This window comes from Sorex araneus, chromosome 1, assembly GCF_027595985.1.
Source record: "Sorex araneus isolate mSorAra2 chromosome 1, mSorAra2.pri, whole genome shotgun sequence".
Classification (NCBI taxonomy): domain Eukaryota; kingdom Metazoa; phylum Chordata; class Mammalia; order Eulipotyphla; family Soricidae; genus Sorex; species Sorex araneus.
Window position 1 is genome coordinate 80,968,861 of NC_073302.1, and position 27,061 is coordinate 80,995,921.

At 41.6% G+C, this 27,061-nt stretch overlaps 1 protein-coding gene and 1 non-coding gene across 5 annotated transcripts; both read right to left on the reverse strand.

Moving 5' to 3' along the window:
• Positions 1–773: 773 nt before the first annotated feature.
• Positions 774–27,058, reverse strand: RMI1 (RecQ mediated genome instability 1). 4 transcript variants are annotated; one of them, XM_055121237.1, is made up of 4 exons: positions 26,727–27,058; positions 25,682–25,731; positions 24,041–24,255; positions 774–11,557 (listed from the first exon to the last, which is right to left on the reverse strand). In XM_055121237.1, the coding sequence occupies exon 4, from the start codon at positions 11,532–11,534 to the stop codon at positions 9,666–9,668; it is 1,869 nt and encodes a 622-aa protein (XP_054977212.1). In that variant the 5' UTR covers positions 11,535–11,557; positions 24,041–24,255; positions 25,682–25,731; positions 26,727–27,058; the 3' UTR covers positions 774–9,665. The 4 variants fall into 4 exon arrangements, with proteins under 4 accessions (XP_054977212.1, XP_054977168.1, XP_054977150.1 ...); XM_055121193.1 differs by lacking the exon at positions 25,682–25,731 and having other exon boundaries at positions 24,041–24,252; XM_055121175.1 differs by lacking the exon at positions 25,682–25,731.
• Positions 2,601–2,704, reverse strand: LOC129401354 (U6 spliceosomal RNA). Its single transcript, XR_008628284.1, has one exon. It is a non-coding gene; the product is annotated as a U6 spliceosomal RNA (small nuclear RNA).
• Positions 27,059–27,061: the final 3 nt, after the last annotated feature.

The window sequence follows — 27,061 nt, forward strand, 5'->3', positions numbered from 1 at the left end:
CTTGAGAATAAATGGGGCCTTCAGCCTCGATAGCTGCTGGTCAATGCATCATCTCTGAGTCGGTGGTCTTCATTCCGGAGCTGGACTCCGGCACTTAAGCTATGTTTAAGTGTGGTCCTTCTATATACATCTTGCCTTGGGTTTTATATTGAACCTTTTTAATGCTTTCTCTGCATCTATTGAGGTGTTTGTGTTTTGTCCTTCAGTTTATGAGATTTACACCTTTATTGATCTGTATATATTGAAAATTCCTTGTATACTGTAATAAATTCCACTTGACTGTGGTATATGATTCTCTTAGTGTGTTATTAAATTTGTGTGCGAGGAGTCAGAGATGGTAGTGCACAGGGGGCTTGCTCAGCATGCAGCTGACCTGTTTGATCCTTGGCATTCCATATGTTCCCACAGGTTCCACCAGGAGTGATCTGGAGCACAGAGACAAGAGTCAGCCCTGTGCACTACCAGGCGCAGCCCAAAATCTTTTTTTTTTTTAGCCCAAAATCTTTTTAAAAAAAAAATTGCGTACTAATATCTTGTGGACTTTTCACCTAAGTTCACTAAAGATATCATTTTCTTTTTCTTTTTAAATTTATTTTATTGAATAACCATGTGTAAAGTTACAAAGTTCTCAGGCTTATGTCTCAGTTATACAGTACTCAAACACCCACCCCTTCACCAGTGCCCATATTCCACCATCAAAAACCCCAGTATACCTCCCACCCCCGGCCCCCCATCCCCGCCTGCATAACTGATAAATTTCACTTCATTTTCTCTTTACCTTGATTACATTCCATATTTCAACATAAAACTCACTATTGTTGTTGGAGTTTCCCCCCCAAAAAGACAGCCCTACTGCCAAGGAAGCATTTGATAATTAGTTTTCCATTGCTGAGAATGAAGAGATATGAAGTCCCGCTGTTCCAAGTACATAACTAGTTTTTTCCTCCTTCCCACACCACCACCAAGTTGGTGCCTGCTTAGTAGACCTCATAATATGGCTGATGCCACGCTGCCCGAAAAGGGGAAAAAAAAACTGAGAAAGAAGAATATTTCCCGTCCTCGGCTGGCGTGGGACTATGGTTTAGTTCACAGTCTAGAGACATGGCTGCAAGCAGTTTCTGGAACCAAAAGTAGTTTAGTTGGCCTTCGGATTCCGGTCATTCTGCAGCAAAGCGGCTGCACAAAAGTGTAGCCACCTAGGTGGAATCTCGGTGTAGCGTACACTGGTATTGGCCCCGCCCCGACACTGCCCAAGCGTCCCACTGTTCCAAGTACATAATTTTATTTTTTCCCCTTCCTGCGCCACCAAGTTCGTGCCTGTTTAATAAACCTCATAATATGGTGGACGCCATGCCGCATTTCTCCCCGAAAAGGGAAAAGAAACGAGAAAGAAGGATATGTCTTCTCCTCAGCCGGCGTGGGGCTATGGCTTAGTTCACAGTCTAGAGAAATGGCTGCTACTTTGATTACCTTCAATATTTCAACAAAAAACTCACTATTATTGTTTGGACTTTCTCCCCAAAGTCAGACCTGCTAAAAAGGAACCGTTTCACATTGCTGACAATTAAGAGATATTAGGTCGCGCCATGCTATTTTGGATTTCTGTATAAAGTCCAGGGGAAATTCTGCCAGAAATTGCATCACTGCAAGCTTTTACTTCCCTTTTGTGGTGCTCATAAGATGGAAAAGCTTGGAGAGAGAACCCTTCCCCGCTGGCGCCACATGGGGTAGTGGCTCAGTTCACAATCTGGAGGCATTTCTGCAAGAAGCTTGTGTCCAAAGTAGTTCAGTTGGCCTCCGGGATCATGCTTGTGCAGCAGCAGCAACGGAAAGGCCGCACACGTGTGGCCACTTCGCTTAAATATCGGCAGAGGGCAGGCAGGTACCCCCCGCCTCCTGGGATCTCCCGCGCGTCCCGCTGCAGCTGGGCTGGTACCTCCATTTTGTGCTCAAAAAGCAGCAATTGCCATGCTGTGCCCAGGAAGGAAGTGTTGAGAGAGAGAAACCCTTCCCCACTGGCGCTGCATGGGGCAGTGGCTCCATTCACAGTCTGGAGGCATTTCTGCGAGCTGCTCGTGTCCAAAATAGTTAAGTTGGCCTCCAGGATCGTGCTCATGCAGCAGCAGCAGCAGTGGAAAGCAAGATATTGTTTTCTAAAACTCTCAGAAGATGTCTTTGTCCAGTTTTGAGTCAGAGTAATGGTAACTTCATAAAATATGTTCGGAAATTTGCCCTCCTTTTTAATTTAGAATGTGAGAATAAGTATTATTAGTCTTGTAAGTTTTGGTAAATTTACTAGGGAAGCAATCTGGTTCTTGGGCTTTGGGGTGGAACTTTAGATTGTTAGATGGTTTGTTTCATTGCTTTTACTCTTCATGGGTTGTTCAGACTTTTTTTTTCTTTCTTTCTGTTTAGATCACACCCGGCAATGCACAGGAGATATTCCTGGCTCTGCACTCAGGAATTACTCCTGGTGGTACTCGGGGGACCATATGGAATGCTGGGAATTGAACCTGGGTTGGCTTCGTGCAAGGCAAATGCCTTATCTGCTGTGCTATTGTTCTAGCTCCTTGTTCAGACTTTCTATTTTTTTTTCTTCTAAAAATATGGAACGCTTCACGAATTTGTATGTCATCCTTGCACAGGGGCTATCCTAATGTCTGTATCGTTCCAATTTTAGTATATGTGCTGGCAAAGCGAGCACTCTGTTTCTTCTTGACTCAGTACCAGAATATTACATGTTTCTAAGAATCTGTCCACTTTTTCTAGGATTTCTGTTGTCATATAATTATAATGTTCTATTATGGGCCACTTGCATTTCTGTACTATCTCTTGCTGCTTCCTATTTCTGATTTTATTTATACCCTTTTTGGGGGAGTGTCATACCCAGCGGTGCTGACTTGGTTCTGTGGTCCGAAATCACTCTTGGTGGGGTTTAGGGACCAGAAGGCAAGCTATGTGCCCTACCCATTGTACTATTGCGCCAGTCCCTTTTTTATCTACATCTCACAAATTTTGATGCTTTAATAATACAGTTGTGGACTCAGCTGTGGCAAGGAATTGTTTTTTCCAGGAAAGGAAAATTAGTCCCAACATCAGCATAGGTGTTCTATGTTCACTGCCTTACCTTCACAGAAAAGAATTTCAGGAGACAAAATACTGAAGCAAGATAGTTTTTTTTTTTTGGTCTGAAAAAGTTTTAAATCTTTTTTTAATTAATTTTTTTTATTTTTTAATGAATCACCGTGAAGTACAGTTACAGACTTACAAACTTTCATGCTCATGTTTCAGTCATACAACGATCGAGTACCCATCCCTCCACCAGTGTCCATTCTCCACCACCAATGTTCCCAGTATACCAATGTTCCCAGTATCACTCCTCCCTCACCCCCCGTGCCAGGCACATTCCCTTATACTTTCTCTCTCAGCAAGGTAGTTTTTATGAACAAAATTTATTTAGAAAGATGTGAGGGGAGACAGAGAGGAAATACGTATTCAAGAGAAAACACGAGCTTCTTCAAACTGGAAAAAGCAAGCGGAGACATAGAGACAAGCGAAAGTGTTTAAGCAAGCGGTTCTCCCTTCTGTGAGTGGGGTCTTGAATTTCTGCAGCTGTTTATTCTTTCCAGAGAGCTCAGGATTTGCATGTCAAAGGGATGTGGTCTTCAAGCTTTTGGGCCACTTCAGATCTAGGTGATCTCTTTTTAAAGCTTTATTTTCCAAAAGTACATGGGGGTCGGGGGAGGGGACGGGAGTGATAGTACAATGGGTAGGCGTTTGCCTTGCTCAAGGCCGACCCAGGTTCTATTCCTCTGTCCCTCTTGGGAGCCTGGCAAGCTGCCCGTGGTGTGCTTGATATGCCAAAAACAGTAACAAGTCTCACAATGGAGACATTACTGGTGCTGGAGCAAAATTGATGAGCAACAGGACAACAGTGCTACAGTGCTACATTGAGGGTGGGGTCCTATCTGCCTGTATGAAGGTCTGTTTTGCTTTATATAGAACTCTAAGTTGGTATTTTCCTTATCACTTGAAGATATCACTGCATTGTATGAATTCACTTTTGCATTTGAAAAGTGATGTGCCTTATTTCTTTACTCTGAATAATATTTGCATAGGCATTATTTTCTCTAAATTTATGATTTGTGGTGCATTTAAAATGTGCTGATTATTTTAATACATTTTTAGAAAATCCTTAAACACTAACTGCAAATATTTAATATTTCTTCTTCCTGGGTCTACAATAGCATTAACTTAGCCCTTCTGTTTTGTTACTTTCTGTTAAGCAATCCTGTCTACCCATGGTTCTGAACGTTTTCTCATCAATTTAATCCATTTTTTTTCCAGCTGTTTGTCAGTTAAATTCATTCACAAAAATTTTTGGTTTTGGGCCATATCTATTGGTGCTCAGGGCTTAGTCTTGGTTCAGGCATAGAAATCACTCCTGTTAGTGTTAGGGTGCAAGGTAAGCATTTTATCTGCCATACTATTTCTCCTGCTCCTCATTCACTAATTTTTAAATTTTATCCCTTGTTCTTTTATTTTTCTGAATTCCCAGTTTCCTACTAAAGTTTTCAGTCTTTGCCCCACCCCCACCCCTACCCGGACTCCCACTCCCAAGCATTGTTTGTTGTTGTCACTGTCTTTGTTGCAGTGCTGGAGGTGACAGGCAAGGCACATAAATCTTCCATGGAGTCAACTCCCAGTAGGTGTGGGTAAATCCAGGTATGTCAGCATGCTCCATCTACTGCTTGCTAACTTCAGAAGAGTGTCCATTCAGCAACAAGTTACAAACTAGACCTGGCAAAGGCCAATACAGGTTTAACACTTGCAGAATGGAGGAGTAAAGACCATGGACTTTTTGAAAGCATTCACTCCCAAGAGTGAGTCCATTTTTCCCTTCCATTTCCTTCAGACAGATGCCTTTTACTATCATTCTTGTATCATAAAAACACACTTAAGGAGTATCATGTTTGGAGCCAGAAAGAGCTCAAAGTGCTAAAGCATATATGTTACATGCAAGAAGGTACCTCCCTCATGATTCGGGTGCAATCCCAGATGGCACTACCAGGAGCTACTCCTAAGTAGTGCGCCAGGATTAACTTGAGTCAACCTGCCTTCCTGCAAAAATATCAGATTGGATTATTCACTGGTAATATAAAAAAACACCAGTCTTACAAAGGTCAAACACTGTCATAACTACAAGCAGCTTGTATTCAATAGAGCAATAATTTTTTTTTTTTTTTTTTGCTTTTTGGGTCACACCCAGCACTGCAGTGGTTACTCCTGGCTTTGCACTCAGTAATTACTCCTGGTAGTGCTCAGGGGACCACCTGGGATGCTGGGAATCAAACTCGGATCTCCTGCGTGCAAGGCAAACGCCTTACCCGCTGTACTATCGCTACAGCCCCAGAGCAATTTTTTTTTCTTTTTGGGTCACATATGGCGATGCACAGGGGTCACTCCTGGCTCTGCACTCAGGAATTACCCCTGGTGGTGCTCAGGGGACCATATGGGATGCTGGGAGTTGAACTTGGATCTGCCGCGTACAAGGCAAACACCATACCCGCTGTGCTATTACTCCAGCCCCAGAGCAATGATTCTTAAGAGATCATTTTGTCCCTCATGAAATACTTTGCTGCCTGAAATAATTTAACAGGGGCCACATCCAGTGATGCTCAAGTGTCATAGATCACTTAGCAATGCTCGAGTCACCAGGACTATAGCTGGTGGTAGAGAGGTTGGTAGTAGCACACAGAGCTGAATCAAAACCAGGGTCTTAGACATGCTAGGCATGTGCTCTAACTTGGAGAAATTTTTGATGGTTAAAACTGGATGTTACTGGTATCCAATAAAGGTTAAAGAATGGTAAAACAAAAAAGGGTAAATAATGTTGCTAATGCACAGGAGAAACCTACAGTACCTATTTTGCCCAAAAGGTAGAATAAGAATTAGAGAAGCAAATATATACAGCATTAGTCAGTACAATGTACAGGAGGCATGAAAGTGAGCAGGGGCACCTAAAGCTTAAGCTAAATTGAAATATGAAAGTATTTGGGTGCCATAAAGATAATGGAATGTGCAAACAAAAAATAATAAGCTTGAGCATTAAAAAGACATATGTATACATATATATGTATATATATAGGAATTACCCCTGGCGGTGCTCAGGGGACCATATGGGATGTTGGGAGTCAAACCCGGATATGCCGTGTGCAAGACAAACGCCCTATACGCTGTGCTATAGCTCTAGCCCTTAAAAAGATATTCTTCTGCATTCTTGGCATCTGCTAATAATTTAAAGTTGTAAATCTGACTAAAATTTAGGAACACACTAGGTAGGTGTAAAAAATCAGGTAGAATCCAAAGGAAAGCAAGAATCAAAAAAGGATTTACAAAACAGTTGAAGAGTTCAGACTTTACTCATAAGTAAAAGATCAGAAGACTGATATTAAAGGTTAACAAAGAGAAAAAAATACTCTAAAAATATCTAGCAGAATTATAAGAGGCTTGAGGGCAAAATAAGACAAAGATCAATCAGATGTACAAAAGTAATCCCAGACAGAGCAAGAATCAAAGAACCAAAAAGGATGAACTTCATGGTAAAGTACTATAACGAGTCTTCAGTCACTGAAAATGAAGAGGAAAAGGTCTAAACCAATTTTCAAGCACAAGTACAGGACATGGACACTTAGAATCAAAGGATATGTAATCTTATTCAGATCTCTGATAATGAAAAGGATATAGGTTACTATAAGAGCACAGATCAACACAGCAGCTTGATGCCTTTAACTCATTTATCATTTTTCAACAAAATATGACTATATTGTATTGAGGCATGCTCCTCCCACTGTATGCTGTGGGTGAAGGTGCTTGTCTTGCATGCCAGTTCAACGCCCACAATGAACATGGTCCAAGTACTGCCAGGATTGATTCAAGCTCCGCTGGGTGTGGTCCAAATCATACCCCGCAAAATACTGTGCCACATACACATGTAAATGTTATGTTCATCTACTTTAATAATAAAAGTGTGCTATTTTACTATCTAATGTCTTAAAATTACAGATTCTTTGGGAGCAGAGATAAAGTACCGACAGTATTGTATATGAAAGGTTTGAATCCCTTGTGCCACATGTTTCCCCAAATACTTCCAGGGGTCACTCCTGAATCCAGAGTCAGGTATAACCCCCAAGCACTGTGATCGTGTGATTGAACAATGTGGCCCCAAACCTTAAAGTCAATAAAACTATGGAAGGGGTGGAGTGGTAGTACAGTGGGGAGGGCCTTTGCCTTGCATGTGGCCAACCAGGTTCGATCCCCAGCATCCCATATGGTCCCCTGAGCACCACCAGGAATAATTCCTGAATGCAGAGCCAGGAGTAACACCTGAGTATTGCTGGGTGTGACCAAAAAGGAAAAAAAAACTAATAAAGATTAATAAAAATAATTTTACCACACACAGGTGGCTCTTTAGCATTGTTTGTGCCCCATCCCTGTCCCCTATTTGGCTACTATTGTTGCAGGATGGTGAGCGGTGGCACACTTGGTTGTCAGTACTCATACACTTACTGCAGGATACTTGTGCTCACACTGGGATCTCTCAGTGCTGCAGGTTTTGCCCTCTGCATGAGGTCACACTGGGATTCAAATTCAGTCTGTCTGGTAACTTCAAGTCAGGTGTCAAATTACTAGTTACTCAAATGTCTCTTATTTTTCGGGAAGCAAGCCAAATCTTTTGGGGGTTATTCCAGGCTTGGTAACTCCTGTGATCCAGTGCTTGGAGGTCATACCTCATAATCTTTTTTTTCTTTTTGGGTCACACCCGGTGATGCACAGGGGTTACTCCTGGTTCTACACTCAGGAATTACTCCTGGTGGTGCTCAGGGGACCATATGGGATGCTGGGATTCGAACCCGGGTTGGCCGCGTGCAAGGCAAATGCTCTACCCGCTGTGCTATTGCTCCAGCCCCAATACCTCATAATCTTAAGGGGACCATGTAGAATGAACTCAAGCCTCCCACAAAGGATTTGGACAGGATTTGGCCCACTGAGCTAGCTATCTCTCCCATCCCTCAAATGTGTGTGTGTTTAACAGTCAAGTGAAAAAGTGGCATATACCATACTTCAGGAAAAAAGATCAGCACCACTGGTTAAGAGATTGGTTTGGGAAGATTTTGTGCATAACTTTGTAACTCATGGTGAGTTCTCCCCCTCCACACACAAGCCCCCCAAATAAAGATAATTTTCAACAGAACTAAAAGAAGGCTCACATATAAAGACCAGAGAGGGATTAATCGCATCTAAAGAAGTGGATACGTAATTTAATCCAAAATAAATAAAGATTTAAAAAAATTAAACCTTAGAAAAAATTTTATAATGCTTTTCAGAAATAAATTTTTTTTTTGTGAAAGTGAGTGGGCACCTCCCAATCAATGCTCAGAAGACCCATGGGTCCCTCCTAGAGATTCTCAGTCAACTGGGCTGAATAGTCCAATGCAAGGGGCCCTGTGCACTGAAAGGTCAGGAATTACCTGGGCCACCCTGGCAGTACTCAGGGGCACCCAGAGCTGTACCTGGTGATGCTCAGGGGACCATGCAATACCAGGGATCACATTAGGGTTGGCTATCTGCAAAGCCTGCTTAAGCCCTGTATTATCTCTCTGGCACTAAAATAAGACTTTTTTTTAAACCATTCAATATAGTCACTAAAAGATATCCAGTTAACAATATTTACCACAATTTAGTTAAAATATTTAATCACAAATATACCAAATATTTATAATCAGAAAAATAAAGATGAGCATAACATTTTCTCTCCACTGCAAAGGATGTTTTTTGACCTATCTGGTTTGCATTTTTTTTTAAATGTTTATTAGTGAATCACTGTGAGGTACAGTTACAAACTTATGAACTCTCATGTTTGCATTTAGTTTACATCTCTCCACCAGTGTCCATTCTCCTCCAACGGTTTACATTTTTAAAATTTTGTAATAAAACAAACCAACTTATCAAAATTTTATTTATTCATAACTTTTAACAAGGACCCATAAGTAAACACTGATGCTTTAGCAATTATTTTATATGAAATGAAAAGTTGAAAACAAATTTCTCAATAATGAATCAGTACTCCTTCAACAAAGATACTATCAAAGTTAAATTCATTGGGGTACAGTGCTTGCCTTGCAAGCAGCAGACCCAGATTCAATCCCCAATATTCCATGTGGTACCAGAGCCTGCTGGAAATGATCCTTTTTTTTTTTTCCAGGGAGTTGGTGGACACACCCAGTGGTGCTCCGGCTGTACTCCTGGCTCTGTACTTAGGAATCACTCCTGAGGAGCCTGAGGGACCATCTGAGATGCTGGGGATAGAACCTGGGTGAGCCATGTGCAAGACAAGCCCCCTACATGCTGTACTATCTTTCTGGCACCTGTGTGATCCTTAGAGTGCAGAGCTGGGAGTAAGCCCTGAGCCCCACTGGGTAGACCCCATAAAAAATAACCAAAAAAGGTTAAACTTATTAAAAAAAAAAACCCTAATAGACAACAAAACATTTAAAAGTAGACCGAATTGTTATGAAACTTCCTTTTTCCCTTTAAAAAAAAAGTCCAAAAAATGATAATTTCTAAATATTCCTTGGGTTGTTTTCTAACACAATTTTAGTAAATTAATTATTCAATCGCTTCTGTAAGTTCTCAAGGTGCTCCACATTAACATCTTGTAATGCCACTACTGTTCCTTTGGATAAAGATGGATTAAATGAAACAGTCATTAGACAGCATAAATCTATTAGATCTCTTTGACATTTCTGCAAACCTTCCAGGAACTTCTGGTATTTAAGACGATCCTTTTTCAATTGTTTCATTTCTGGTACTGAAAACCCTATTAAACTAGTAAGTATTTCATCTAAGAAGTCTACATCTAGATAGGCAGTGCCATCAGAAATTTTTGCTGTTAGACTCCAAATGCCACCAGAACTTGATAGATTTCCAGTTAAGGTTACAATAAAAGCTTTGACTTTCACTGTTGTAACTTCCTTTGGCTTGCTAGTCATTAGAACAGACAAGTAGATGAAAGGTGGAGAAAACAAATCCATGGCAACAGAAATATTAGTACAAGTTTCTGATGATCTTAAAGAACAAGTCTGTAAATGGTGATTATTTTCATTAGAAATTTGTAAACTCCTTTTTGATACATAACTTACCAGTTCCCCACTTATTATTTCATTATTTAAGGAACATCCACCATCTGACCTGCTGATGTTTTCTTTTGTTTTACTGTCTAAGTTCTTATCTTTAGTTGTAAAATCATAAGATAAGGGTACCACATGAGTTGAAAAAATGTTGTTTTGATCTCTAGAAGGTGGACAATTGAAAGATTTGTCTCCGTTAGTCATTTGTTCAGATACTTCATTATTTTGACCATTTCCATTTTTGAAACTCAAAGAAAAATCATTCAGAGTATTACACTTATGAGAAGATCTCTCCACACATTTTGCTGTATTTCTGTTAAAAGTCATTGGCTGCAATTCTTGAGTCTCCATTTGTTCTTGCTGGACAGTTTCTTCTAAAAGCAAGGCTTCCTCTAGTGAAAAGTCATCTAACTCTTCATCAATAACGTGTATAGATTGATCTGGTGGTTTATCCTTTGGTCTTGAAACATTAACAAATCCTGGTTCAAAACTCGACTGTTCTGGGGAAACACTATTTGAGGAGCTACCTATGTTGAAACATCCTTTTCCCAAGGAGGTATTATTAATTCCAGCAAGCTCATCACTTTCTTCAAGACTTGCCAAGAGTTCTTCATCAGAAGGTCCAAAGGCAGAATCTAGATTATCGGTATTTCTGGGGATACTTTGGTATGAATTACTTGGTATGTCTGAAACTGCAGAATCAGGTTCCCCAATTAATCTTGCAAGTACTTTTTCTTGAGCATATTCCTCTATAAGAGCATCGACTTCACCTCCCAATACTTTTACATTTTCTGACTTTAGTAAGAGAACACCAAGTCGAAAAGAAATTTTTCCATAAATCAAAATTTTTGTGCCTGGAGAAAGATCATTACGAAGAGCTGGAATAGACTGATATTCCATTCCCTGTATTTGTACAACTCCATCAGTAAGCTGTAGCATCAGCATCCGAGAAGATTTTGCTTCCCAAGCTTTTTGGGTAACTTGTGTTTCAGCAGTAATTAGCTCATTAGTTGTATTCTTGCCTCTCAGCTTCTGTATTTGGGAATATGCAGGTTGACTTACATCAACCAATGAATTAATCTGTAGTGCAAAAAATCCATTCAGTTCTCCTTTGGGAATTTCTAAAATGCCATCAGGTAAAATAGGTTGCTCCAAATCTCTCAGATCAGTAAGGAGCCACTGTTCAAGCACTTGTTTATTGATCTGTGCTTGGCTCAAATTAACATTATTGTTTTCTTCTTGGATCCAGTTAATACATGCTTCTAGCCACATTGGAGGTACTTTAATATGCCAGGTAGCTGAAAGCCAGGTTTCAACTCTTTCTGCAATAGCAGTTACACTCATTTCTTTTGAAGATCATGGATTACCTAGAAATAGAAAAAAAATCATCACATTATATATATAGAAAAGTACAGTTCTTATAACTCTCTATAATGTATAAACAGGAATGATATCCTATTGAATTTTCTCATTTCAGAAATTAAAAATTCTGACTTTCTAAGCCAAAATTCAAATACTCTAATTGATGCAAAGCACAATGAGAAAAGTCCAAGATCTGAGATAGATATACATGGTTGAAAGCTAGCTATGTCAAATAACAATCTAATTTACTATCAACTTTTAAATTTCTTTGACCTAGTTTTTTTCAAATCTGTTAAAATGTCAATAACCTATGTATATTATAGGATTGTTGTGAGGATTAAGTAAATAACATGTCATGCATGCTAGGCCTTTAAAAGACAATTAACTATAGCAATTACTTTATTTATTTTTTGCTTTTTGGGTCACACCCGGCGATGCACAGGGGTTACTCCTGGTTCTACACTCAGGAATTACTCCTGGCGGTGCTCAGGGGACCATATGAGATGCTGGGAATCGAACTTGGGTCGGCCGCGTGTAAGGCAAATGCCCTACCCGCTGTGCTATTGCTCCAGCCCCTATAGCAATTACTTTATTACTGTAATTAAATCATCCTATTATTTAGTTGTGAAATTATATTCATGTACTGAGTAGTACCATGGGTAAGGCATTTGTCCTGCATGTGGCTAACCCTCTGAGCATCACTGGGTGTCACCCACAAATAAAACCAAATAAAAATTATTTTTAAAAGATACTATTTGAGGGGACTGAAGCGATAGCACAGCAGGTAGGGCATTTGCCTTGCACTCAGCGGACCCGGGTTCGATTCCTCTGTCCCTCTCAGAGAGCCCCACAAGCTACCAAGTGTATCCCGCCTGCACAGCTGAGCCTGGAAAGCTAGCCATGGCGTATTTGATATGCCAAAAACAGTAACAAGTCTCACAATGGAGACGTTACTGGTTCCCATTCGAGCAAATCGATGAACAATGGGATGATAGTGCTACAGTGACAGTAGCTAACCTAGGTTTGATGCCGTGCATCCCATATAGTATCCTGAGCACCACCAGGAGTACTCCCTGAGCACAGAGCTAGGAGCACCACCAGATGCGCCTCCTCCCAAAATGATATTTACTAATGTTCTTTCTAAATGTTTGGACTCTAAAAGGTAACAATGATAGCTAGGATCACAAAAATCTTAAGTACGGATGGAGTATGTAAAGGGTTAATGGCACTGAATACCTCCTAGAACGAGCAAAAGAAGCCCTAAACACCTAAAACAAAATTAGCTTGGAGGTTTTTGTAAAAGATTGAAGAGGACACCAACAAACTGGTCCCCCAGAGAACTCCCTGGAGGTAGAAAGGCATGAAGGGAGAAGTGGAAAGACTACCCACAGACAGCAACAGTACATTTACAGATGAAATGGTGAGAATGTTTATTGAGCTCAAAGGAACAGTGGTATAGACGGCAAAAAAACAAAAACAAAAACAAAAACAAAAAACCACACACAACACACACAAGAAAGTGTGACAAAAACAGAATCAGAAGTAACAGAATTAGGGGCTGGAGCGATAGCACAGTGGGTAAGGCAACCACAAGGTTACCTTGCACGTGGCCAACCCGGGTTGATTCCCAGCATCCCATATGGTCCCCTGAGCACCGCCAGGAGTAATTCCTGAGTGCAGAGGTAACCCCTATGCATAGCCGGGTGTGACCAAATTAAAAAAAAAGTAACAGAATTAAAAATTTGATCACGAATCAAGAAATCCCGTTGATCGTAGAATATCTTAAGCAGTCTCAGTAACCTCTCCATTCGTCCTATCCCTGAGATTTTAGAAGCCTCTCTCTACTTGGCCTTCCCAACGATGCCGCATTGGAGGCTCTTTCAGGGTCAGGAGAATGAGATCCAGCTTTGGTACGTGAAATAAAAATAAAAAAATTAAAAATAAAAATTTGATACGTGAAATAAAAAACTCAGAGCCCCAGCGAGACCAAATGGAAGAACTTAGCAGCAGAGTAACAGCAGCTGAAGACAAAAATCAGTGAAGTCCAAGATGAGATAGAGGAAATCTCTAGACATTAGAAGATCAGAAAAGACTCAAAATAAATGCACAGCAAACAAGAGAACTTAGGGATCAATTCCAAGAGGAACAACATAAGAATCCTTGAAGTTCCAGAGGACCAAGGAAGCAACTTCAATAAAGAAGTGTTGGTGGTGGAACAGCAGTACAAAGGGTAGGGCGTTTGCCTTGCACGTGCTGACCTGGGTTTGATCCCCAGCATCCGATATGGTCACCAAAGAACCACAAGATCCTGAGCATTGCCAGGTGTGACCCAAAAAGCAAATAAATAAATAAATAAATGAAGGAAGGAAGGAAGGAAGGAAGTGTAGGTGCCTGAGAGATAGCACAGCAGGTAGGGAGCCTTGTTCTTTTTGATAAGTGTCAGTCTCTCTGGTATGAAATATCTCACTGTTGTTTGGGTTTGCATTTCCCTAGTGACGAGTGATATAGGGCATTTTTTATGTGCCTTTTGTCCATTTATATTTCTTCTTTGAGGAAGTTTATATTCATCTCTTCTCCCCATTTTTTACTTTAACTTTTAATTGAAAAATTAAAATCATATGCTTATAGCAATGCAGAGGAAGAATTTGATATGATCTAGCACCCATTCATGATAAAAACTGCACAAAATGGAAGTTGAAAGAGTTCTCCTAAACATAACCATAGCCATTTACTACAAACCCTCAGCAAATATTATACACACAAAGGTGAAGAACAGAAAGCCTTCCTTCTAGGACCAGATACAAGATAAGGCTGCCCACTCTCACCACTTAACTATCCAATATGATATTGGAAGTATTTCACATAGGAACTCAGCAAGAAAAAGATAATAAGGGCATCTAGATAGGAAGAGAGCTCAATCTTTCTCACTTTTTGTGGATGACAAAATACTACAAAATCCTAAAGAGGACAAAATGAAATGGAAACACATCCCCTACTCATAGATTGGGAGAATGAACATCATCAAAATGGTAATATTTCCCAAATGTGTTTTGACCTCGATATCAGACCAGAATCTGTAAGGCACATAGATAAAAACACTGAGAACCTTCCATGACATTAATGCTAGAGGCAACTAAGGATGAAACACCACTGACAAAGCAAGTGGAAACAAAGTTAAGCAAATGGGACATTAAACTAAGAAGCTTCTGCACCTCAAAAGAAACTGTGAGGACCAGAGAGACAGTACAGTGGGTGAGATATTTGTCTTGCATGTGGCCAATTCAGATTTGATCCCAGCATCCCATATAGTTCCCCAAACATGGCCAGGATTGGTTTCTGAGAGCAGAGCTAGAAGTAATCCCTGAGCATTGCTGGGTGTGGCTAAACCCTCCCGCCGTATCCCCCCACAAAAACAAAATGACCAGAATACATATTGAGAAAATTGATTGAGAAAAACTATTTGCCCACCACTCATGTAATATCCAATATATATAAAGTACTTATTGAACTTTACAAGAAAAACACATCAAATCCATCAAAAAACGAAGCGAGATGAAAAGAAACCACCTCAAAGAAGAAATACAAATGGCCAAAAGGCACATGGAAAAACACTCTAAGTGACTTATCAGGGCTGGAGCAATAACACAGCAGGTAGGGCGTTTGTCTTGCATGTGGCCAACCCAGGTTCAATTCCTCCATCCCTCTCGGAGAGCCCGGCGAGCTACTGAGAGTATCCCACCCACACGGCAGAGCCTGGTAAACTACCCGTGGCATATTCAATATACCAAAAACAGTAACAACAAGTCTCACAATGGAGAGGTTACTGGTGCCTGCTCGAGCAAATCGATGAGCAATGGGATGACAGTGATACAGTGATACAATAACTCATCAGGGAAAAATGCTCTATATCACTCATCAGGGAAATTAAATGAAAACAAAAATGTGTTATCATCTTATATCAGAGAGACTGGCACCCATCAAAAAGAACAACCAGTGCTGGTGTCTGCAGGGCAAAAGCCAACTCAAAGTGATTCAAAGACCTTGAGATCAGAGCAAAATCTACCAAATACACAGGAAAATGTAGGCAGAACATTCAAAGATTTGGATCTCAGAGGTGTCCTAAATGCTATTATGCCATTAGCAAAGGTAAGAGAGTAAAATATAAACAAATGGGGGCCGGAGAGTTGGTACAAAAGGTAAGGATACTTGCCTTGCAGCAGCCAACCTGGGTTCAGTACTCTGCATCCCCTATGTTTCCCTGAGCTCACAAGGAGTGATTCCTGGGCCCAGAGCCAGGAGTAACCCCTTAGCACTGCCAGGTGTGGCCCTGAAACCAAAAGTAAATAAATAAATGGTATCACATCAAATGAGTTTCTATATGGCAAAAGAAACTCAGATTAAAACTAAAATAGAGAATATTTGTGATCAAGATGTCAGATAAAGGGTTGATATCAAGTACAAACACTTTACAAAGTTCAACAACAACAGAAACTCCCAAGATGATATCAAAAATAGGGAGATGAAATGAACTGGCTATTCTCCAAAGACAGATGGTCAACATGCACGTGAAAAAGTGCTCAATATCACTTATTAGGAAAATCTAAATCAAGATGACATTGAGATACCATCTTACACCAGTAAGAATGGCACAGATCAAAAACTTGGTTCTGGCGGGATCTGGGGAGAAAGGAACTCTCATCCATGCTGGTGGGAATGCTGTCTGGTTCAAGGCCAATAGTAAACTGTACAGAGATTTTCATACTGTAAACTAAGAAATAAGTTGCCACATGACCCAGCAATTCTGCTTCTGGGTCTCTAACCCAGAACACAAAATCATTCATTCAATAGAACACTTACTATTAATTAGAGCACTTAGTATAATAGCTCAGATATGGAAGCAACTTAGGTGTTCAAGGTAGATGAGTGGTATACAGAGATGTGATATACATACATAACGAAATTCTATAAAACTATAAGGACTGACAAAATCATGCAATTTGCTGCAACTTGGCTAGAGCTGTAAGATAATCATGTTAAAGAGTGAAGTAAGCCAAAAGAAGGGCAAACACTGAAAATATGAGATCCAAACTACAACCAAACTTAAAAATCTGCCTGTCATGGTGACAGGCTGGGGAGTGGGAAGGAAAATCTGGGGACACTGTTGGAGGGAAGTTGACACTAGTGGTGGAAGTGGTCCTAGAACACCGAATGCCTAAAATTCAACTATCAAGAACATTGTAAATCATGGTTCTTCAATTAAAAAATTTATAAAAGGAGGTAAAAATACGTAAGACAAACCACAAAATGGAAGAAACATATTATTTACAAAACACTGGCACAAAGAATTCCAAGATTCAGTAAGAAAACAAATTTTGAGGTGAGCAGAAAACCTGAAGATACTTCAAAGATAGGCAGATGACAAACACAGATGCTCACTATTATTAGGCATTATTATGACATTAAAATGAAAAATAACTGACAACATCTAATACTGGAATGCTCCCATATCGAGGTGGAAATGCAAACCGGTACAACCACTTTGGAAAGTAGAAGAGAATTTCTCAAAAAGTAAACAAACTTAGCCCAGTTTCCAATTCGTTCCGGCGACCGGAAGTCACGCCCTCGGCGCCATCTTGCCACAACCAGCAGTGAAGAATCCAGGCCATTCCGGCAGCACCAAAAGCCGGGATTGCTCCGGACCCCAGACTGGGCCAACAATACCGGAGTGCCAGACGGAGAAGGTACAGCCAGCACGCCTTCTCCAGATGGAGCCTCGGTGACACTGAGCTTCTACTAACACGGCTCTGGTATGCAGGACTGGGACATCTCCAAACAGCGCGGCTGCACCATATACAAAATATATGCTCAGGAATGGCTCTGTCACCCCTGAGCGTCCATTGTCCCAGAGGCACAGAAACCAATCTCAGAATGCAGCGGCTGCTGGCAGATATACTCCAGGACTCTGAACTAAGCTACGGCCCTGTGCAGCCCTGGGAGGGGAAGGGTTTCTGTCCCTTGGCTTTTTCCCCCCTGGACAGCATGTCGACCGCTACCGTTCAGAACCAATTGGACAGAGACGTAGGAGTTTGCAGTAATGGGACACACGGGGAATCTTGCGATGGGGGAGGCAGAACCGGCCCTGCCTCCTGCCCAAATGAGACCCCGAGCGGTCACCCATGAACAACCATGATCCCAGGCCATAGAAACCAATCTCGGAATGCAGTGGCTGCTGGCAGAAATACCTCTGGACTTAATACTAGAATTCCAAATCTGGGTGGCCGCTTTCGTGACCTTGCAACATCATATGCTCTTTGTTACCAACAATACAAAACATACAATCTAATGATGCCATTCCAACAGGTCTGACTGTTAGGGGAAAAACTCCAAATAATGATAGTGAGTTTCCTGTCGAAAGTTGAATGTAATCAAAGTAAGGAAAGAGTAAAGTGAAAATCATCTGCCACACAGGCAGAGGGGGAGTGTGTGGGGGGTATGCTGGGGTTATTGGTGATGGAACATGTGCACTGGTGAAGGGATGGGTGTTTGAGCATAGTATGACTGAGACTAGATCCTAAAAGCCCTGTAACTGTTCTCACGGTAACTCAATTAAAAACTAAATTAAAAGAAAATAAATTTTTTAAAAAGTCAATAAAAATTTGTTTAGCCAAAAACCAAAAAACAAACAAAAAAAGAGTAAGCAAACTTACAACACAACCTGGAAATTATATTACTCATTATTTACTCAAGAGAAATAAAACCACTAATTAGTAACCTGCATGTGAAAGTTTATTTCATCGTAGATTTATTCATGAATCACTGTCTGTATCACTGTCTTCCCGTTGTTCATCGATTTACTAGAGCAGGCACCAGTAACGTCTCTATTACACTCAGCCCTGAGATTTTAGCAGCCTCTCCTCACTCGTCTTTCCCAATGATTGGAGGTTCTTTCAGGGTCAAGGGAATGAGACCCATCGTTACTGTTTTTGGCATACCGAATATGCCACAGGTAGCTTGCCAGGCTCTCCAAGAGGTATGTATATATCTTTTACTGTATTTGGGCTATGAATCCATAAATGCCAAAAGCAATTTATAAGGTCTTCAACTGAATACATAGCAGGACATCATCACAGTGGAATACAACTAAGTAATAAAAAGAAAATTCTATGAATGTTTCTATAGACTATGCCTCACTTTAAAAATGCTCAATGTGATATTTGAAAAATGTGGCCTTTGAAACTACTGAATCAATGGATGGAGATCTTACTAATGGGATAAGATTCTTATAAGTAGGTGACCTACTCTCCTAACAGATATACTTTGCAACTTCCCCTATGAGAATTTAAAATGAAAACTCAGTTGTGCATAAAGTATGAAGCTGAACACATCTAAGATCCAAGAATGTAGCTTAATATTTAGGTTAAAAAAAAAAAGGTAGGGCATTTTGCCTTGCACGAAGCTGAGGCAGGTTAGATCTCCAATACCCCATGTAGTCTGTGAGCCCACATACCACCAGGAGTGATCCTGAGTGCAGAACCTGAGCACTGCTGGGTATGGCACCAAAACCAAAAAAGGAGAGAGAACAGATATAACAAAATAACACTCTGGTCTGTTGGAATATTTAAGTAGACATCTATTGGTCTAGAATAAAATGTTAAAACATAATTAAGTTATGGACTCTGTCTTTTTAGTATATGGCTGAATAAACTGATTTGATTAAATGAGATTTAACAGATGAGTTAATCTATGTTCATTATGATTATAGCAGATACAAAAACATTACAATTCTGGCATTATGGTTACAAACAATATCTTCTAGCAGTAGACTACTACTGATAGAAATTGCAGCTTTTAGTAAAATCACTTGGCTTAAAAAAAAGAAGAGAGAAAATTTTGGTGGGGGATGGTTTGAGCCATACTTCTACTGCTCCTGGCTCTATTCAAGAATGACTCCAGGTGATGGGTGGCCACAATTTTGTGCGGCCACTTTGCTGCTGATCTACCAGAATCCGGAAGCCAACTAGACTACTTTTGGTTCCAGAAACTGCTTGCAGCCATGTCTCTAGACTGTGAACTAAGCCATAGCCCCACACCGGCTGAGGAAAGGAACTATCCTTCTTTCTTAGTTTTTTTTTTTTTTTTACTTTGTCGGGCGGCTTGGCGACAGCCATATTATGAGGGCTATTAAGCAGGCATGAACTTGGTGGCGCGAAAAGGAGGGAAAAAAAAAAGAGTTATGTACTTGGAACAGCGGGACTTCATATCTCTTCATTCTCAGCAATGGAAAACTAATTATCAAATGCTTCCTTGGCAGTAGGGCTGTCTTCTTTTGGGGGGAAACTCCAACAACAATAGTGAGTTTTGTGTTGAAATATGGAATGTAATCAAGGTAAAGAGAAAATGAAGTGAAATTTATCAGTTACGCAGGCGGGGGTGGGGGTTGAGGGTTGGGAGGTATACTGGGGTTTTTGGTGGTGGAATATGGGCACTGGTGAAGGGATGGGTGTTTGAGTATTGTATAACTGAGACATAAGCCTGAGAACTTCGTAACTTTCCAAATGGTGATTCAATAAAACAAATTAAAAAAAAAAAAGAATGACTCCAGGTGAGCTCAGGCCTAAGGGTTGTTGAGGACGGAACGTGCGTCAGTGAATGGCAAGGCAAATGCTCTACTTGCTCCAGGTCCGGAGTTGGAAATTATCACTCTGGACAAGAACTGAGAGCTGAAAGTAGGTAAAGGAAAAAAAATATTATATATATATATATATATAGTTCTTATTTATTTATTTTTGCCTTTTTGGGTCACACCTAGTGATGCCCAAGGGTTACTCCTGGCTCTGCACTCAGGAATTACTCGTGGCGGTGCTTGGGGGACCATATGGGATGCCAGAGATTGAATTTGGGTCAGCCATGTGCAAGGTAAATGACCTATTTGTTGTACTATGGTTCTCCCTCTCGGAGAACGTGGCAAGCTACTGAGAGTTTCCTGCCCGCATAGGAGAGCCTGGCAAGCTCCCTGTGGCATATTCATATGCCAAAACCAGTAATAATAATGGGTCTCATTCCCCCGACCCTGAAAGCCTCCAATGTGGCACCATTGGAAAGGACGAGTAAAGAGAGGCTTCTGAAATCTCAGGGCTAGGACGAATGGAGACATAACTGAGACCGCTCAAGAAAATCAACAATCAATGGGATGATAATAATATAGATTATATATATATATGAGGGGCTGGAGCCATAGCACTGCGGTAGGGCGTTCGCCTTTCACGCAGCCGACCCGAGTTTAATTCCTCCACCCCTCTCGGGCAAGCTACCCGTGGCGTATTGAATAGGCCAAAAACAGTAAAAATAAGTCTCACAAGGAGACATTACTGGTGCCCGCTTGAACAAATCGATGAGCATTGGGATGACAGTGACCATTTATCAGTGACCATATATATGAGATAATCTTTCAGTACCTGTACTGCAAAGCACAATGCACAAAAGGAGGAAGGAAGGTAGGGAAAGGGAGAGGTCTGGGGAGGGGAGGAAGGAAAAAGAGATGGGGGAGAGGGTGGCGGGGGAGAGAGAGAGTTGATGGGAAATGTACACTGGTGAAAGGGACAGAATATTCTTTGAAACAAGAATACTTTGCTACTGTGTATCTCCTGGTGATACACGAAAAGAAAATACTTTTAAAAGAAAGGCTAAACCAAAGAAATAAACAAGGACAGTAATCCTAAAATCCTGGTAGACACTACTGTACAAACACATACCTGAAGTTGCTGAAAATAAAAATTAAACTTTATTTGTTAAGTTTTTAAGCTTTTTCTCAAAAGTTTTATATCTGCAATATTAAAGATTCAAAATATTTTATGACAGATGGGCTGGAGCGATAGCACAGTGGGTAGGGCGTTTATCCTTGCACACGGCCAACCCGGGTTCAAATCCCAGCATCCCATATGGTCCCCTGAGCACCGCCGGGAGTAATTCCTGAGTGAAGAGCCAGGAGTAACCCCTGTGCATCGCCGGGTGTGACCCAAAAAGCAAAAAAAAAAAAAAAAGGCAGAGAAGGTAATGTTATCATTTAGTTGAGATAATGAAACAGGCATAAAGGCACTGAAATCACACCAAAGAGCTAAGTCAAAACTAGAACTCAAGAAAAAAAAATTAAAAAATAAAAATAAAAAATAAATAAAACTAGAACTCAATTCTAATCTCTATTCCTCGTGCCTTTGAGTCCACTCCTCATTGTCTTATAGAGCCCACTCAGGAAAAACATTCAGAAGGGGCCATTCTGTAAGATCACTACAGTATTACATAAATAAATTTAAATGTAAACTCAGGACTGTCAAGATAATATAGCAGATAAAGCCAAATGCCCTACATGTGCCCAACCTAGAGTTAGATGGGACTGGAGAGATAGTACAGCAGGTAAGGAGTGTGCCCTGAACCTGCCCAGTATCCCATATGGTCCCCTAAGCACCACCAGGAACAATTCCTGAGTGCAGAGCCAGGACTGACCCCTGAGCATTGCTAGATGTGACCCCAAAACCAAAATCAAGACAGGGTTAGATCCCTGACACCCCATACGATCCCGAGTCCTGCCAAACCCACCAGGAGTGATGTGCAATGAGCCAGGAGTAAGCCCTGAGCATTACTGGGTGTGGACCCCAAACAAAACCAAGTCACCTAATGTTTTCCTATTTTATAGCAGAAAACAGCTTAGAGTACCTACCCTTGTAACATCTTCATTATGGTTAAGTATCTCTTCCTTTTGCTATAGTACTATTAACACATAACACATGGTGCCAGGGACCGAACATCTGCAGACACCTTAACCCCTATACCATCTCTCTGGCCTGTTTTGGATTTTTTAAATATTACAAATCAACATTTTAAGACTTAGTATACATTTATTTAATTTCAAACACACGCCATCTTGTTTGTGCTGTTCAGCATGACAAGTAACAAAAGTTTCAATGACAATTGGAATAAATTCCTAGGAACGCCAATAATATTAATGTACAACAGTCCTAATTAGTAATTCTCTCCAAATACTGTCCTCTAGAATTTAACTCTCCACTTTTGATGCTTTATAACACTGCCATAACAAGGCAAAGAAAAAAACTAAAATGAGGTCCAAACCCCACACCAGGCTGTCTTCACGGGGGCAACTTGGAGTGGGGCAGGTTGAGTTTCCCTCCCCACCCTAACAGAGCTGGCAGCCGAAAACCTCCAGAACCCAACTCACCGCTGCTTTCCACAGGCTCAGATAAGCCTCACCCATGAGGGAATCCGCAAACAAAAAAACCCAGGTACGCAGGACCCACAACTGAAATCTCCAGGCTAGCTCAGAGCAAGAATGGGCCTCTTTCCATCTCCCAAGTTTACCAGTAGCTTGGCAGTCACTCCCACAAACTGTCCCCTGGCACCATATAATCACATCAACAGCCATGATCCAGAAACTCATAAGTAAAGCTCCCAGAAGACAGCAACATAGCCTCATTCATAAGTGAATCTGCTGTAGAACCATATTCTAAATTTTAGAATTACTAGACCTCTTATACCCTATACCACTGATGTACCAAGCTTTGGAGGGCACAATTTGGGATGGAAACATTCAAAATATGGTGGTGGGAAGGTGCAATGGTAGTGGGACTGGTTTTTGAATATTAAATGTAATGAATTATTGTGAACAATTTTATAAAAATAAAATAAAATTTAGAGAAAAAATTTAATTTGAGCAAAAGACAATTAAAACATTTTAAAACACAAGCAAATGTACTGAGACACATTGTATAAGCAAACACCCTAATAAATCTTAAATATTTTACAAAAAGGTCAACAATTTGGAGAACAATGTATAAAATGCATATTTTCTACATAAAATTCTTTCTTTGGCACCAGAGTTAGGGTATATTGAGACATGAATAGTCCCCACAATCACATATAACAATTGTAATAAAAAGATTCTAAGTATAATAGGATATTTTCCCCTACAGATATGAAAGTTTATTGAAATTTTGATTAGGTTTCAATAACCAAGCCTCTTAATAATTTAGCAAGTTTTATTACTTGCAGCTAGTCTTTCGTAAAATTAAGGTTCCCATTTGTCCCTTTCTTGAGAAATTGAGTATAATGCCCACAGCACAAAGAAGAAACTTAGAGGGAAGCTATCAGCTGAGCTAAGCTAGCACTCCCTCCCATCTGCTCAGACACAAAGAACAGACCAGCCCCAGGTCCCCAAGACTGTTATCATCCAAGAAGAGAACACATGATATGCTTTTTAAAAGCTGTGTATTCAATTTTTTTCATAAGATATAATTTACTTTTTGCCTTCCAAAATTAATCCTAAGGTAACATGCAGAAAAGAGGACAGAAATCTATGTCAATGATAAATGTACCATTGTGTTTGTGTAGTGAGGGGGAAACTGACCAAACTATCCAAGTTGTGTTTTTTTTTTTTAATCTAAAAACACCACACTGGATACACAAAATAGGTTACTCACAAATGAATCTCAGAACAGAGCAGCTCGCTGTAAAGATGTCTTCGGACCTTGTGCCAGGATGATTTCAAAGGGGTGCCTCAGAAAGGATCAGTTGTCCCTCTGTCTGCTCCAAATGAACCCTGGAGTTCACAAACCTCCAGAGCCCAATAGCTGCCACCCTCACGGCTGATCTGCAAAGACTCGTCCAGAGCCTCTCATGTGAAAGAATGAATCTGCTGAAAAAACCCAGGTATGCAGGATCAGTGATTGAAAACTCCAGGCCTCAAGAAGCCAGGAATGGGCCATCTCTTCCTATCTCCTCGCCCTTCCGGGATCCTTCCTGGCTGTTATGCCTATGAACTGCCTCTGAGTGCTATTTAAGTGCATTAACAGCCATGATCCAGAGCAGAGCTGCTTGCTGCAGAAATGTCTCCGGACCCCAATTACTTAAAATTTTAGAATTCCAGAAGCATACATTTTTTATTTATTTGTTTTGTTTGTGGGTCACACCCAGGGATGCTCAGAACTTACTCCTGGCTCTGCACTCAGTAGTTACTCCTGGTGGTACTTGGGAGGACCGTATGGGACACCAGAGATTGAATCCGGGTTGGCCTTATGCAAGGCAAGCATCCTACCCACTGTACTATTGCTTCTGTCTTGAAAATAAGTTTTAAATAAATCAAGAACATAAATAAATGATTGAATGGGTCACATACTAACTACTTACTTAAATGCTAAATACTAAGTATGTGATTATTCATAAAAAGCAATACAAAATACTGGTGGTGAGAAGGTGTAACGGTGGTGGAATTGGCATCGAAATATTGAATGTAATCAATTACTATGAACTTTGTGAAAATAAAATTTTTAAAAAAGAAATCAAAAATCTATATATCTAAATCCCATTAATTTTAAAACTTTGAAAAAAGTTTTAAAATTTTGAATTTTTATGCATGCTAAGCCTAACTGGCCATAATAATCTACATTTTCAACTATTATTATTCAATTCTCTAATTCTCGGTTCCTGGATTCCTTTACTGCAAGAGTAAAGGAACCTGAACGTTAAAGAACTGAATAGGAAAACTGATTCACCAGCTTAGCTGTTTTTTCAGTCTCATGTATTCCAGTTAAAAAAAAAAAAAAAGCAAAAAAAAAAAGCTTTTTGGACACCGTACATGGCATTCAACCAAGAGCTGAGAGCTAACAAATATTTAAAATTATAGTCAATCCGTGCTTTTTCCACTGTTCATCTACAAAGTTGGAATTATAATTGGAAAGGGATGACTTTAAATTTCAAGACAATCTATAGAATTTAAAGGGAGCCATTAATATTTAATTACTGAAGTGTGAAAGAAGTAGTCGGGCTAGAATGCAGACTTTGAATGTCGGCAACAGGGTTTGATCCCAGCACTACATGATCCAGAGTAGGGGAGCTTCCCAGAGCTTCTTATGGAGCACTTCACGATCCAGAGTAGGAGAAACTTCTAAGCTTCTCCTTCTCTGGAGCACTACATGATCCAGAGTAGGAGAAACTTCTAAGCATCACTATTTGTGGCCCAAGAGCACCCCCCCCCAAAAAAATAAGTAGTAATAGGTGGGGCTATTTGTGCATCCTCCATAACCCAATGGAAAGAAAACAAAAATAGTTTTAGTTTATCTCACCTCAGCTATGTGATAGGTTTAACTGCTCTTAGTCTTAATTTCTTTGCACCCTAAAAGCAAATTAAAAAGAGGTAAGGGGGAAAAAAGTGGCAAATGGGGAAAAAAAAAACCCAATCAACCAGGGTGGAAAGGTAGTGGCACTGCCCATTTCAGGCACCACCAGGAGTGACCCCTGAGGAGTCAGCAGGAAGCCTTGAGCACTGCAGGGTGTGGCCCCCAAACCAAAACAACCAACAGCGGCACCTAGAAAGTAATTAAGAGCTTTCAATTAGGGAACTGGCAAGACAGTGAAAGGCAGAATGTAGTTCCTGGACAGGCCTCATCAGCAGGAAAACAAAGGATGCCACTGAAATACCAGCTTCCAAATGAGCCACAGCGGTATCCACCTAGATGCCTATTGTTATTAGCGTGACCTTCCTGGTTTTAAATGACAACCTTAATTAAACAGGTGCCAATCTGGATGCGCTAAACCAATCTATAACCCAGGGGCCCTTGCATAAGCAGTTTTGAAACATTTCATTAAAACGTCCCCAGTAGCCAGAGTGCGAGTCCTCCCTCCGTGACTCAAGTGTGCGCGGAGGGGGCTGCGTCCCCGTGACGCGAGACCGGGCGAGGGAAACGGGGCGCGGGCGCAATCCCGCTCGTCACTGCGAACGCCTGCTCGGCCCTGTGTTCTCAAGGGAAGTGGCGGCACCACGGCACACACCACGAGTGGGTCCTGCTAAGCCCGTCGGTGCTGTTCACGGTGGGCAGGGTGGGGGAGCGCCGGCACGGACGCCGTGTTCTACGACCAGGCGACAACAGTGAGAGCTGGTTCCCGGGGCCCTCACGACTGCCACTGTCGAGGGCATCCTACCTCGGGGTCGCTGCAAACGCCCGCGCCCGCCCGCGGGCCCACGGCGCAGGCGACCAGACCAGGGGCAGCCACGGGCCGTGCGGGGCACGACGCGGCCCGACCCGAGGCTGCCCACGGCGCTCCTCAGGGGCGCTGCGGCCCGGCCCAGCGGCGGGCTCCGGGCTCGGGCGGGCGGGCCGGGGCACTTACCCGCGCGCCAGGCGCCCTGCAGTCCCGCGGGCCGGGCGGGTGCCGGGGCAGGAGGGAGCCGCGAGCGCGGCCCGAACGCTACGGGGACCTTCGTCGGAGCCCAGCTCCGACCCGGGCGTCCCGCCTGCCCTGCGCGCCACCGCGGATGCCGGCCCGCGCGACCCCGCCGACGGAACAGCCGCGCCGCAGCGCCCAAATCCGTTTAGCCGCTTCCCGCCTCTTCGGCGCGTGCTCACGCCCCTCCTCCAACTCGGCCCGAAAACGCCCCTCTCCGCCCCCGCCCGGCGCGCGTGCCCGAGAAAGCCTGAGTTCTCGCGAGACACTTTCCCCTCTTC